Source organism: Geotrypetes seraphini, chromosome 17 (genome assembly GCF_902459505.1).
Source record: "Geotrypetes seraphini chromosome 17, aGeoSer1.1, whole genome shotgun sequence".
Classification (NCBI taxonomy): domain Eukaryota; kingdom Metazoa; phylum Chordata; class Amphibia; order Gymnophiona; family Dermophiidae; genus Geotrypetes; species Geotrypetes seraphini.
The window spans coordinates 48,420,857-48,436,294 of record NC_047100.1 but is presented as its reverse complement, the minus strand read 5'-3'; the positions used below and the strand labels follow the sequence as shown (position 1 = coordinate 48,436,294).

Below are 15,438 nucleotides of genomic sequence, written 5' to 3'. Positions count from 1 at the left end.
CATTTTTCCCCCCGTGTCCATCAGCACCTCTTCCTGCTCCCCCTGTCCAACAATAGGCCTCCCTTCCTTTTCCCCCCCCTGTCCATCATCACCTCTTCCTGCTCTCTCTGTCCAGCAGTAGGCCTCCCTTCATTTCCCCCCCTGTCCATCAGCACCTCTTCCTGCTCCCCCTGTCCAGCAGTAGACCTCCCTTCATTTCCCCCCCCTGTCCTTCAGCACCTCTTCCTGCTCCCCCTGTCCAGCAGTAGGCCTCCCTTCATTTTCCCCCCCTGTCCATCAGCACCTCTTCCTGTTTCCCCTGTCCAGCAATAAGCCTCCCTTCCTTTTTTTTCCCCCTGTCCATCATCACCTCTTCCTGCTCTCTCTGTCCAGCAGTAGGCCTCCCTTCATTTCCCCCCCTGTCCATCAGCACCTCTTCCTGCTCCCTCTGTCCAGCAATAGGCCTCCCTTCATTCCCCCCCCTTGTCCATCAGCACCTGTTCCTGCTCCCCCTGTCCACGGGAGTTAGTACAGGGCCGGTGTCTGCCGTTCTCCCCAGAGTCCTTGCCGCCCCCCGTTCCCTTCCCTTCCCGCGGAGCCGACTACCTACCCTACGATTCAAGCAGCGTGTGCAGCAGTCTTCACACGCTGCTTCGGGTCCTTCTACTGCCCTGATTTACTCTGGCACATCCCTGATGACATCATCAGAGACGCGGCAGAGCAAATCAGGGCAGTAGAAGGGCCCGAAGCAGCGTGTGAAGACTGCTGCACATGCTGCTTGAATCGCCAAGGTAGTCGGGCCGTGGGAAGGGAAGGGGGGTGAGCGGCAAAGGACTCGGACTCCTCTGGTCTGTCGCGGAGGGCGGCCCGGCTCCATTTCTCGATTCATTCCAGAGAGGGGGGGTGGGGCAGGAGACGCTCTTTGTGGAAACAGTGCTCGACGTCCCGCTCCCTCAACCGCAACTTCTTTCCATGTGCCGCGTCCCGCCCTGCCGGAAACAGGAAGTTGTGGCAGAGGGAGCGAAACGTAGCTCCTGGAAAGCTATTCGTCTTAGCGGACATCCGCAGGGAAGGCTCACCGCCCCAGCTCCGTCCCCGTCCGCAGCCTGGGCCAGGCCTCCCGTGCTTTCTCAGCGGCCCGGCTCACTCGGTTGGTTGTTTTTTTTTGTTTACCTGGCCGCTCCGCTTCCTGCATTCGGCTGCTCTCCGCTGACAGCCGCCTGCCTCAAAGCCCTCCTCCCTACCCTACCCCTAGCATGGCCACTGCGCCTTGAGATTGCCCTGGTCTCGGGGCGGGCGAGGACGGCCCCTTGCCCAGCAACGCTGCTTCTCTCCATCCCCGCCAGTGACGTACTAAGCGCGCATGCGCACTCGTGCCACCACACCGCGACAGAAAAGGGATCAGGTAACACGTGGCGCGAGTGCGCATGCGCGGCTAGCATTTTATTATTTAAGATTGCTTTCACTTCTTTTCCTGTTAACCTTGTCTTGAGTCCCTGGAGGGTGTTTTCCCCTATAACAGCCTCTGGAAGAATGTTCCAGATTTCTACCACTCTCTGAGTGAAGAAGAACTTCCTTACATTTGTATGGAATCTATCCCCTTTTAACTCGCCACCTTGGAGAGGGTGAACAATCTCTCTTTCTCTACTAAGTCAATTCCCTTCATTATCTTGAATGTTTCGATCATGTCCCCTCTCAGTCTCCTCTTTTCAAGGGAGAAGAGGCCCAGTTTCTCTAATCTCTCGCTGAACGGCAACTCCTCCAGTCCCTTAACCATTTTTGTCGCCCTTCTCTGGACCTTTTCGAGTAGTACTATGTCCTTTTTCATGTATGGCGACCAGTGTTGGACGCAGTATTCCAGGTGGGGGCGCACCATGGCCCGGTACAGACAGACTCAAATAGGGCACTGGTTTTTGACCTAAGGGCTGCCGCGTGAGCAGAGTGCTGGGCACGATGGACCACTGGTCTGACCCAGCAGCAGCAATTCTGCGATGCTGTAAATCAAAAAGCCAAAACAAACTATAGCAATTGCAATTACATCTGGTCTGCCACATACAACCCATTTTGGAGAAGATCAGAAATATCGTACCGGGGACATTCCCAAAACATATGGGATAAGGAAGCCTTTGCGTAGGTACACTTGGGGCAAGAACCCGCAGAGACGAGTGTCGCCCGATAGGCATGCCAGGGTGCTATGTACATTCGGCAAATAAATTTATAGCCCATTTCAAAACAGGATATATCTGATAACAAGCCATGAAGCAGTTTCAAGTAGTTCTGGAACGCGTTGCCAGAGGTTGTGGTAAGAGCGAATAGCATAGTTGGTTTTAAGAAAGGTTTGGACAATTTCCTGGAGGAAAAGTTCATAGTCTGTGATTGAGAAAAACATGGGGGAAGCCACTGTTTGTCCTGTATTGGTAGCATGGAATATTGCTACACCTTGGGTTTTGGCCAGGTACTAGTGACTTGGATTGGCCACCATGAGAATGGGCTACTGTGCTTAATGGACCATTGGTCTGTCCCAGTAAGGCTATTCTTATGTTCTAAGTCTATCAGTGTTGCCATGTGTGGATGAATTATGGAGAAGGAGGCATTAATTTTCATTTAATTCTTGTATTCGTTTAATTTATTCCTTTGTAGCCTGCTCAGTTCTAAACAAGTAGCAAAAACACATCAACAGTAATAAATATATATAGAATGCTTTTCACCAGTATGCTATTACTCTTGGTGAAGGATTCTTTATACCTCTTCATTCTGTTGCCTCTGTCTGCCACAGAAAAGTTCTTTAGCTTGTCTAGAATGGATGACGTAATGCCATGCAGAAAAGCATGGGGAGTGCCTTTCTCTTTCTTGTTTGTAATATTTACTTTTGTTCATTTCAGATCAAGCAGTAGAAGGACGGCTGGGGCCCTCAACAGTGGTCCTCGATCACACCAATGGCTTTGAGGGATTACTTCTGGTTGATGATGACCTGTTGGGGGTGAGTATAGAGCTAGAGTGGAATTGATGTCTCCTGTGGTAAAAAGGTCTACTCATGAAGACTTGAGATCATTTCCTGTCTGCCCCTACCTTCCCCAGAATGGATGACAGCAGATGATGGTTGTCATCTTTACCAGTGTGCAACTTATAGTAGCTGGCTGCTGAGTGAGAAAAGCAGTTTTTCTGTCGGTTCTGGTTATCAGTAGATAATTCTAGCTTCTCTGAAGAGATGGACCTTTGCCTTGTATCCAGACTCCCTGTTGACTCTTCAGACAAAATTGGACATAACATTTTAGCTAACTGGCTCTGTGTTTCTTTTCCCAAATCTGCCCTGGGGACTCCATAGCCAGTCTGGTTTTCAAAATATTCACAATGCATACACATGAGATAAATCTGCGTTCATCAAATACCCAACAAATATCTAAATTCATATCATGAACATCCTTTATGGATATTCCAAAAAATCTGACTGCTGCTAGGTGTCCAGGACAGATTTAGTAATTCCTATTCTAGAAATGCTGTAAACCAGCAAGATGGCATTCTGTGAGTACAGACCAAAGAGCAGCAGTCACTGACCCTCCTCTTCATGGCTTGGTACATGGTCTGGAAATCCAGTTTGAAACCAATTGTATGGTATTCTGTAAAAATGAAGATACACTTGTTTAAGAAATATCTAGGATTTTAATTCTTTTATATATGATTGTATTATTATTTAGTAATACTGTTTTAGCTTTGTGCAGCCTAGAAATATTTTTATTTCTAAAATTTATACCTTGCCTATTAACTGGCTGGCTGGCTGGCTGGCTGGCTGGGTTACAAAACACATACATAAAATCATTCTGCTCACATATATACAGAAACACATAAAAATGTTATAGTAGATCCTTATACCCCATAATATACCTTATCAAACAAGAAAAGCTTTCAATTTCTCCTTAAAACTGTCTAAATCTTGAAATATCTAATAAATACTTTGAATCCACATCAGGCTGATGTAATTTGAGGAATATAAGTTTGTACGAGGGGTTTTCAATAATTTATCTTCCAGAGTATGAAAGAAAGTAGCAAGGGTGTTGAAACAAGTCTGTGCTGGTGACATGTCTCAAGGTTACTGATGCACAGTTGCGGCTCAGTGTGAATCTAACATGCCAAGAAACAGGATGTCAGGAAAGTCCTTGTACGAATCAAGTAAGAATGCTAGATTTGGAGCACCGTTCAGTGATAAAGAATGTGAAAAGCCAAAGGAGATCCATGAACACGTGACTGCAGTTTATGCCGAGTCTTGCCCCATCATCCTACAAAGTAAAATTTTGGAGCAAGCAGTTTAAGTGGAGTAGAGAATCCATTGAAGATGACCCTCAAACTGGACAGCCTGTGGAAGCAACTTCCACAGCAATGTGCAAGAAAGTCAAGGATTTAATTTTTTCAGACAGACGAATAGCTGAAGAAATGGGCATCTTGACAGGTACAGTTTGAAAAATAATTTTTTTAAAGTTGAGCATGTCCAAGGTTAGTGCAAGATGGATTCCAAGAATGCTGATGCCATGTCAGGAGGCCACGAGGCTCCAGTGTTGTCAGGAGAACATAGAGATGCTTCATAAAGACCAACTGAATTTTTTAATCATTTGTTGACTGAAGATGAGACTTGGGTTCCTGAATCCAAAATGGAGTCAATTCAGTGGAAGCACAAGTCATATCCCACCCCCAAAATGTTTAAGTCAGAAAAATCATAGAAACTGTCTTCTGGGATGATGAAGAACTTTTGCTTCTGTAGTTCATGCCACACAAGACAACTATAACCAGGGAGAGTTATGCCAACACAGCGATTGTTTTGGAGGAGTCAGTCAAGGAGAAAAAATGAGGAAAACTCACAGCAGGCATGCAGTTTTCTTCATGACAGTGCACATGTCACGACAATCAAAGGCTGCCATCCGAGAATGTGGGTTTCAGCAGTTGAATCTTCTACCCTGGCTCCCTCAGATTATTTCCTGTTCCAAGTTTTTGAAGAAATCTCTCCTTGGACAATGGTTTTCAAGTGATGAAGATAAGGAAGTTGTGACTAGAGAATGACATGGGGAAAATATTTATCACCGTTCCCGCCCCGTCCCCGCCCCATCTCCATGAGTTCAGTCCCTGTCCCGCAAGCTTGGTCCCCACCCTGCAAACTGTCAGATCCCATCCGCACAAGCCTCAAATAGTTATGATTTTATGCTGAACTTATTTTATTAAAGTGTGAAAAGAGACTATTCTGTACAATTGTCATTTTATAAACACAAATAATACCAAGCAAGGATCAACAAAACCCCCTTCTCCCCTCCCTTTCACAAATAAATTATTGAATGCCCCTTGTATTTGTAACTCCTGCTGTTTATTGACAGTTAAGGTCTGAGACTTAGTGTCTTGAGTACTGATTTTGCTATCTCTCATTCTTTCCTCTTGGTTTAGGTCATTGGACATAGTAATTTCAGTTCTATCAGAGCTACTACCTGCGTGTACAAAGGTAAGTAAAACTGGAACAAAGGTCTCTGTAGGAGTAGTGGTGCAAATTTTTTCTACATATCTACCAATGAAATTACTAGGGACAAGACTGAAACCCCTACATATTGCATGCGATAAATGCTTCTTTTAGGGGAGTTTTTACATGCACTGAAGCACCTCCAAAACTGTCAGCTTGTTCCAATGGGACTTCATGTTTTTATTTATTTGCCACTTTTTTTTTCTCTTGCATTATACTTAAAGCTTTCTAGGCAAGTTTTTTTTTTTCTGTGGCTTCTGCCTGCTTCTATGGGTTTCATCTGTTTCAGAATAGGTCTGTATGGGCTATGTTGTCATGGTTTTAGAAATTCTTTATTTCTCTCTCCCTCCAGTGTAATCAAATCTTTTTAGAGATGTCTTATTCCAGGATAAGTAAGCAGTATATTCTTACAGATGGATGATGTCATCCATGGAGCCCTGGTATGGACAGTGCAAAAATACTGTCACTTTAAACTTCTTCAAAAGTCTTGAGACTGTCTGTAACGCCCAACATCAGCTCCAGAACCATCAGTTCTCAGTTTTCCACGGAGCTGAGAAGCTATATTTTTTGGAGCTACTCCAAAGTGCATCAAACTATACCATTTTTTGTGCCTTCCCGTCTTTATTTTCCTTTTAATTTTTTCCATTTTCATTTTTTGGGCCTTCTGGCTTCGTGGAGTCTATTTTTAGGCTGGGAGCGTTGACCACTTTTCGGTATATGATCTACTCTACCATTGAGTCCTCTGACTTTGCATCAACAGTTTTCCCCTCGATGTCCAAACCTTGTAGTGGGTTTAAGTGGTTCACTCAGTGCAACAGGACCATCTTGGTCACTGATCCGTACAATTGGTGCCAACAGTGGCTGGGTCCTGATCACCTGGTGGAATCCTGTAAGCACTGCTGCCAGCTGCAAAAAAGATCCCTGAAGGCTAGACCAGTGTTCTTCAACCGCCAGTCTGCAGACTGGTGCCGGTCTGCAGAAATTTCCTGCCAGTCCATGCAGGGTTGGTGAGATCAGGGGAGTTCCAACATTTTGCTTCCCAGCTCTCAGTACTTTCCTGCAACAGTGCCAGTAGCGTCTGTGCAGCGATTCACTTAGGCAGCCTTGGGTCCTTTGATGGGTCGCGCTGCCTCTGAGAAAAGAGGAAGTTGCATCATCAGAGGTGGGTCGCGACTCAGCAAAAGCCCCAAGGCTGCCTAAGTGAATTGCGCTGACACAGGCAAGTACTGAGAGCTGCTGGGAGGGGAGCGGAGGGAAGGGGAGGAAGCCACTGTTGGAGGCTGGGAAGCTGCTAGATAAAGGGAGAGCTGCTACTGGACCTGGAGGGAGGGAGGAATTAAGAGAGATGCTGCTGAGAGGGGAGGAGGGAAAGGGAAGGGAAGAGAGTTACTGTTGGATAGGGGGAGGAGGGAAGGGAAAATGGGTACTGCTGGACAGGGGAGGAGGAAAAAAAGGAAGGAAACAGCTGGCAGGGAGATTAGAGGAGGGGAAGGGGTCAGGGTGGAATGGAGAGATCGGATTAGGGAAAGGAGAGACAGAGAAATGAGAAAGTAGAGAGAGATTGATGCTGGGAAGGGGTCAGCAGAGAAATAAGGAGAAAAGGACAAAGATGCTAGATCTGGTGTAGGAGAGATCAAAATGAATAGAGCAGTGAAGCTGGAATGAATCATGTAAAAAGGAGAGAGGGGGCGGAGGCTGGATGGAAAAGGGAGAGGGGCATAGAAAGAAGGCAGATATTATATGGAAGGGGGAGAGAGCAGACAGTGGATGAAAGGGGCAGATGCTGGAATAAAGAGACAGAGAGGGCAGACGCTAGAAGGAAGAGAGTGAGAAGAAGATGAAAGTAGAAACCAGACAACAAAAGGTAGAAAAAATAATTTCATTTCTATTTTATGATTAGAATATATCAGATTTGAAATATGTATCCTGCTAGGGCAGATGTTAGACATAACTGGGGACTGCAAAGCCCAGGCAGTGCTTCTTTAGCTTCCAGCTGGCTTAAGGCTCTCTCTGACCAGGGGGCATTTGTCCTAGTTGCACTCCCTCATGTGTGATTGGAGTATTCTGTTAGCATGATATTTCTGTATAGCATTCTGTAATAATTTGGCTTATTCAGTTTTCTTGATAGTAGAGGGGATATATGTGAAGGGGAGGGGAGGCAGGGGTTTTGTTGATCCTTGTGTTTATAAAATGACAATTTTACAGAATATTGTTTTTTTAATACTTTAATAAAATACGTTCAATATAAAATCATAACTATTTGAGGCTTGTGCGGATGGGATCAGATGGTTTGTGGGGAATGAGCTCGCAAGGATGGGGCAGAGATGGGTTTTTAAATTTCAGTCTTAGTAGTTTGCCGGTCCACAAAATAATTCTTTTATTTCTGCCGGTCCATAGGTGTAAAAAGGTTGAAGAACACTGGGCTAGACGACTCTAGCACAAAAATATTTTTTGGTTTGTCATCGGGGACATCGAGTTTCAAAGCCATCAGTATTGAAGCTGATAATGCCACGCTCGACGTTGGCTTCATCTCCTTTGCCTCCATCTGAGACTCCTAGTAAGAAAGCTAGGAGGTGCAAACATGCTTCTCCACCTAGAAGAGTGCTGGAGTTTTCTCAAACATTGACTCCATTGATGCCCAAGACATTCACTCTTTTTCCCTGTGGGTGGTGTCACCTCAGAGCCTTGCCTCAACAATGAGGTCACCAATGCCTCAACACCCCTCGGCACCTACTGTACCGATGTCCATCATGGTACCATTGCCGTCAATCCAGGAGCAGATCAGAGAACTAGTGCAGAGGAAGTTGGCTTCCATGCTGCAAACACAAGCAGATTATGCAACTACTGTGCTACCACCAGTACCAGCTCAGCCTGAGCATCTCTCCTCAAGGGCCTCGAAGACTAGATCACATACTTTTCATCGACACTGATCAAGAACCAGTACATCCAGATATCGGAGCTCTTCCTCCCATTCAACATCGAACTGGCATCGTCAACAATCTAGGAGTGTTTCTAGGTGCTCACACCATCGCTGCAGCTGCAGTTCTCCTCATTGACGCATGTCCAGGCATCAATCATTGAGATAGTCTTCCTCACCACTACCAAGCATCAAAGAGTATGACTCAGATTTGTCTCATCAAACCTACTCAGAGTGCCCGGACATCTCGGCAGAGGAACCATATCATCTATCCTCTGACCCATCTCCACGTCAGAGTCTGAATCCAGGGCAGAACCCTTAGAGGCCTTGGTGGTCCGGCAGGTGGTGGATCTCCTCCAGAAACTTGGTTGGATAGTCAGCTTCTGAAAATGTCACCTACAGCTGACTCAGTGCTTGGAATATCTGAAAGTCAGCTTCGACACAGTGCAGGGTCGTGTCTTTCTTTCTGAGCCACACAAACAGGTGCTCAGGATGCAGATCTTTAGAGATGATTCTGGCCTTACCTTCAGGTTCTGGGCTTGATGGCAGCCTCCCTGGACATTGTCTCCTGGGCGAGAGTGCGTATGTAACCACTCTATGACTCTCTTCTCTCCAGGTGGTCTCCGCAATGATACTCTCTATAGATGCAGCTCCCCTCGTTTTTGGGAGCAAAATGCAGCTTAAGTTAGTGGCTACAGGGGGATGCCTTTTTTTAAAATCATCTTTAGGAGCATACCTCTCAGAATCCTCATGGGTGACCCTCATAACTGACACCAGCCTCACTGCTGTGGTCGCCCCGTTCAGGGAAAATGAACTCAGTCGGAGCATAAGTGGTCTATAAAAAGTCTGGAACTGAGAGCCATTCATCTGGCACTGAAGGAGTTGCAATCTTTCCTGACAAGGAAGACAGGGTGTTTTTAGACAATTATACCATGGTAGCTTATGTGAGTAGACAAGGAGTCACACGAGTTCATCCACAGAAAAGTGAACCCACCAGTCTTGGTATGTGGATCTGGAATGCCTCTTAAAAGGCAGATCTCTCAGGCTGCCCGTTCATCCTGGTTTTTTGGCATGGCTCTTGAGCACACGCCTCTAATTTGTAAGGGTTGCGACTGTACTTAGAGCAAAAAAGACTGCGTCGTTTGCAACTTATGCGAAGATCTGGAAGTCTCCAGTTACTACTACTACTACTATTTAACATTTCTATAACACTGATAGGCATATGCAGCACTGTTCAACAGTTATGGTATGCCAAGAAATAGAGCCTGAGAGGGCTCTCATCCTGGTGATTCTAGCATCCCTGCAAGCTGGACTAGAAAAGGGCCTAGCGGTTTTGTCTCTCAAGGTACAAGTAGCTGGTCTTTCATGTTTTAGGGCTTGGAGAGGTATGCAGTCGCTGGTGTCTCATCCAGATGTCATTCGGTTTTTGATGGGGGTGCTCAGACTGCTTTCCCCCTGCATAGGTTGTTCCCGTCTTGGGACCTTAACATTGTTCTAAAAGGTCTTTCTTGGGCTCTGTATGAGCCACTGCCAGATGCGTTCATCTTCTATCTTAAGGTCAAGACCTTGTTTTTGGTTGCCATAGTCTCTGTGAGGCAGATCTCAGAGTTACAGGCTCTCTCCTGTAGGGAACCATTCCTCAGGTTTACGGAGTCTAGTGTTTCTCTGTGGATGGTCCCTTCATTTCTTCCGAAGATTGTTTTTGCCTTCCACATCAATAAAGAAATATGCTTATTTGTGTTTCACCCCACCAGCTCGGCAGAGTCCTACTCCACTACCTGGAGAGATCTAATGATTCTCACCTCTCTGACCACCTTTTTGTGCTGCCCAGTCAATCGAGGCGGGGCAAGCCAGCTTCCAAGGCTTTGATTGCTAGATAGATTCGTATGTTAACTTCTTCTTCCTACATTGCCTGTGGAAAACAGCCTCCTATCTCCATCGCAGCTCATTCGACCAGCTGCTACTGTATGTTCTCAGGTACTTTAGTTATATTGTGAGCCTTCGGGACAGTAAGGGAATTTCAAAGTACCTATCTTTACCTATCTTATCTTATTATATCCTTAATGTATAGTTTCTGTAAACCGCTTCGAACCAAACGGATTAGCGGTATATAAGAAATAAAATTACATTACATTACATTACTCAACATACCTTTACGAAGTTCTACAGAGTGGATATGGCAGCTCGAGAGGATGCCGCTTTTGGGTCCTCAGTTCTGTGGGCAGGCTCATCTGTCCCTCCCTAGATGTCTGTCACTGCTTTGGAATGTCAGCTTCAGTACAGAATCCTATGTTTTTGCAACAGAATGGAAGTTTAGGTTCTTACCTTCTTGTTAATCTTCTTCCTGTTAGAAGACATAGGATTCTATATGACACTCCCTGTGCAGACTTTTGATTTGCCTGATTTATGCTTTGGTCGTTGCCAGTGTCTGTCTATTTATAAAAATTTCCACAAATTCTGAATCGTATTTATTCAGTACAGGTTCAAGGTGATTTACAAGGTAAGAGGACCATGCAAGGGACATGGGAAAGGTTGCATTACTTTGTCATAAAGTTACATTACAATGTAGTCTAAACGTTAAATTGTTGTAAGAGGTTGCCCTGAGAGTGCAGGGCAGAGTTGTTGCTTTGGAGCCAGACAGGTTGCTGGAAGCAAGGATAGCCTCTAGAGCAGGGGTTTCCAGAGTATGGGCTGCAGGCCGCATAGATTTTATTCAGCCTGCGGAAGAATTGTGTGGAAATACACCAATTGGACTAATTTCCCAATGAGAATCTGCAAAAAAAACAAACAAACCACTGGGTGTTGATAGATTTCAAATGCATTAATTAAAATTGTGTTCAAAATATATTGATATTCCATATTAACATTAATATTATTCACAACTTTATTTAATACTGAATCGTAATTGTATACTTCACAGTATTCACAGCGTTGTAGCTCTGGCGCTGTGACTAATCTTGTAATTAGCATTTCAAAATTTGGACCTCAGTTTAATAAGATTTTAAAAACACAAAAACAGTTCCATCGTTCACATTAATGGTTTTTTTATAATTTGCGATGAAAATATGAGAATTTGCTGGTAGTGTTCGTCGTCATTAATATACCATAATTTAATCTCACATACTGTGTAATTAGTTTATACAATTTTCTGCTTTCAATAAAACTCATCTAGAGTTATTTATCTTCTTTTTTTGGTTTACTACGGCCCGCTGAAAAGTGCTGAAGTACCCAATGTGGCCCTCGAGGCGAAAGGTTTGGAGATCCCTGCTCTAGAGGAATATTGAGTACAGTTGCAGGAGGGGTATGGATACAGGCTCATGACTGAAATAAGGGGGTATGGATTGGATACAGGTTCACCACTGGAATAAGGGGGTATGGATTGGATACAGGTTCACCACTGGAATAAGGGGGTATGGATTGGATACAGGTTCACCACTGGAATAAGGGGGTATGAAATGGATTCAGGTTCACCACTGGAATAAGGGGGTATGGAATGGATACAGGTTCACCACTGGAATAAGGGGGTATGGAATGGATACAGGTTCACCACTGGAATAAGGGGGTATGGAATGGATACAGGTTCACCACTGGAATAAGGGGGTATGGAATGGATACAGGTTCACCACTGGAATAAGGGGGTATGGAATGGATACAGGTTCACCACTGGAATAAGGGGGTATGGAATGGATACAGGTTCACCACTGGAATAAGGGGCTATGGAATGGATACAGGTTTACCACTGGAATAAGGGGGTATGGAATGGATACAGGTTCACCACTGGAATAAGGGGGTATGGAATGGATACAGGTTCACCACTGGAATAAGGGGGTATGGAATGGATACAGGTTCACCACTGGAATAAGGGGCTATGGAATGGATACAGGTTCACCACTGGAATAAGGGGCTATGGAATGGATACAGGTTCACCACTGGAATAAGGGGGTATGGAATGGATACAGGTTCACCACTGGAATAAGGGGGTATGGAATGGATACAGGTTCACCACTGGAATAAGGGGGTATGGAATGGATACAGGTTCACCACTGGAATAAGGGGGTATGGAATGGATACAGGTTCACCACTGGAATAAGGGGGGATGGAATGGATACAGGTTCACCACTGGAATAAGGGGGTATGGAATGGATACAGGTTCACCACTGGAATAAGGGGGTATGGAATGGATACAGGTTCACCACTGGAATAAGGGGTATGGAATGGATACAGGTTCACCACTGGAATAAGGGGGTATGGAATGGATACAGGTTCACCACTGGAATAAGGGGGTATGGAATGGATACAGGTTCACCACTGGAATAAGGGGGTATGGAATGGATACAGGTTCACCACTGGAATAAGGGGGTATGGAATGGATACAGGTTCACCACTGGAATAAGGGGGTATGGAATGGATACAGGTTCACCACTGGAATAAGGGGGTATGGAATGGATACAGGTTCACCACTGGAATAAGGGGGTATGGAATGGATACAGGTTCACCACTGGAATAAGGGGGTATGGAATGGATACAGGTTCACCACTGGAATAAGGGGCTATGGAATGGATACAGGTTCACCAATGGAATAAGGGGCTATGGAATGGATACAGGTTCACCAATGGAATAAGGGGCTATGGAATGGATACAGGTTCACCACTGGAATAAGGGGGTATGGAATGGATACAGGTTCACCACTGGAATAAGGGGGTATGGAATGGATACAGGTTCACCACTGGAATAAGGGGCTATGGAATGGATACAGGTTCACCACTGGAATAAGGGGGTATGGAATGGATACAGGTTCACCACTGGAATAAGGGGGTATGGAATGGATACAGGTTCACCACTGGAATAAGGGGGTATGGAATGGATACAGGTTCACCACTGGAATAAGGGGGTATGGAATGGATACAGGTTCACCACTGGAATAAGGGGCTATGGAATGGATACAGGTTTACCACTGGAATAAGGGGGTATGGAATGGATACAGGTTCACCACTGGAATAAGGGGCTATGGAATGGATACAGGTTCACCACTGGAATAAGGGGCTATGGAATGGATACAGGTTCACCACTGGAATAAGGGGGTATGGAATGGATACAGGTTCACCACTGGAATAAGGGGGTATGGAATGGATACAGGTTCACCACTGGAATAAGGGGGTATGGAATGGATACAGGTTCACCACTGGAATAAGGGGGTATGGAATGGATACAGGTTCACCACTGGAATAAGGGGGTATGGAATGGATACAGGTTCACCACTGGAATAAGGGGGTATGGAATGGATACAGGTTCACCACTGGAATAAGGGGTATGGAATGGATACAGGTTCACCACTGGAATAAGGGGGTATGGAATGGATACAGGTTCACCACTGGAATAAGGGGGTATGGAATGGATACAGGTTCACCACTGGAATAAGGGGGTATGGAATGGATACAGGTTCACCACTGGAATAAGGGGGTATGGAATGGATACAGGTTCACCACTGGAATAAGGGGGTATGGAATGGATACAGGTTCACCACTGGAATAAGGGGGTATGGAATGGATACAGGTTCACCACTGGAAGAAGGGGGGATGGAATGGATACAGGTTCACCACTGGAATAAGGGGGTATGGAATGGATACAGGTTCACCACTGGAATAAGGGGGTATGGAATGGATACAGGTTCACCACTGGAATAAGGGGCTATGGAATGGATACAGGTTCACCAATGGAATAAGGGGCTATGGAATGGATACAGGTTCACCACTGGAATAAGGGGCTATGGAATGGATACAGGTTCACCACTGGAATAAGGGGGTATGGAATGGATACAGGTTCACCACTGGAATAAGGGGGTATGGAATGGATACAGGTTCACCACTGGAATAAGGGGGTATGGAATGGATACAGGTTCACCACTGGAATAAGGGGGTATGGAATGGATACAGGTTCACCACTGGAATAAGGGGGTATGGAATGGATACAGGTTCACCACTGGAATAAGGGGGTATGGAATGGATACAGGTTCACCACTGGAATAAGGGGCTATGGAATGGATACAGGTTTACCACTGGAATAAGGGGGTATGGAATGGATACAGGTTCACCACTGGAATAAGGGGGTATGGAATGGATACAGGTTCACCACTGGAATAAGGGGCTATGGAATGGATACAGGTTCACCACTGGAATAAGGGGCTATGGAATGGATACAGGTTCACCACTGGAATAAGGGGCTATGGAATGGATACAGGTTCACCACTGGAATAAGGGGGTATGGAATGGATACAGGTTCACCACTGGAATAAGGGGGTATGGAATGGATACAGGTTCACCACTGGAATAAGGGGGTATGGAATGGATACAGGTTCACCACTGGAATAAGGGGGTATGGAATGGATACAGGTTCACCACTGGAATAAGGGGGTATGGAATGGATACAGGTTCACCACTGGAATAAGGGGTATGGAATGGATACAGGTTCACCACTGGAATAAGGGGGTATGGAATGGATACAGGTTCACCACTGGAATAAGGGGGTATGGAATGGATACAGGTTCACCACTGGAATAAGGGGGTATGGGATGGATACAGGTTCACCACTGGAATAAGGGGGTATGGAATGGATACAGGTTCACCACTGGAATAAGGGGGTATGGAATGGATACAGGTTCACCACTGGAATAAGGGGGTATGGAATGGATACAGGTTCACCACTGGAATAAGGGGGTATGGAATGGATACAGGTTCACCACTGGAATAAGGGGGTATGGAATGGATACAGGTTCACCACTGGAATAAGGGGGTATGGAATGGATACAGGTTCACCACTGGAATAAGGGGGTATGGAATGGATACAGGTTCACCACTGGAATAAGGGGCTATGGAATGGATACAGGTTCACCACTGGAATAAGGGGCTATGGAATGGATACAGGTTCACCACTGGAATAAGGGGGTATGGAATGGATACAGGTTCACCACTGGAATAAGGGGGTATGGAATGGATACAGGTTCACCACTGGAATAAGGGGGTATGGAATGGATACAGGTTCACCACTGGAA

General features: G+C 45.6%; 1 protein-coding gene across 4 annotated transcripts in view; it reads left to right on the top strand.

Annotated features, from left to right (window-relative positions):
- Positions 1-15,438, top strand: part of RNF123 (ring finger protein 123) — a 363,039-nt gene that overhangs the window by 22,435 nt on the left and 325,166 nt on the right. For all 4 annotated transcript variants that reach the window (XM_033926520.1, XM_033926519.1, XM_033926522.1 and 1 more), the window contains exons 5-6: positions 2,862-2,959; positions 5,404-5,458. In XM_033926520.1, coding sequence (XP_033782411.1) covers positions 2,862-2,959; positions 5,404-5,458 — 153 coding nt within the window. The remainder of the gene's footprint in view (positions 1-2,861; positions 2,960-5,403; positions 5,459-15,438) is intronic.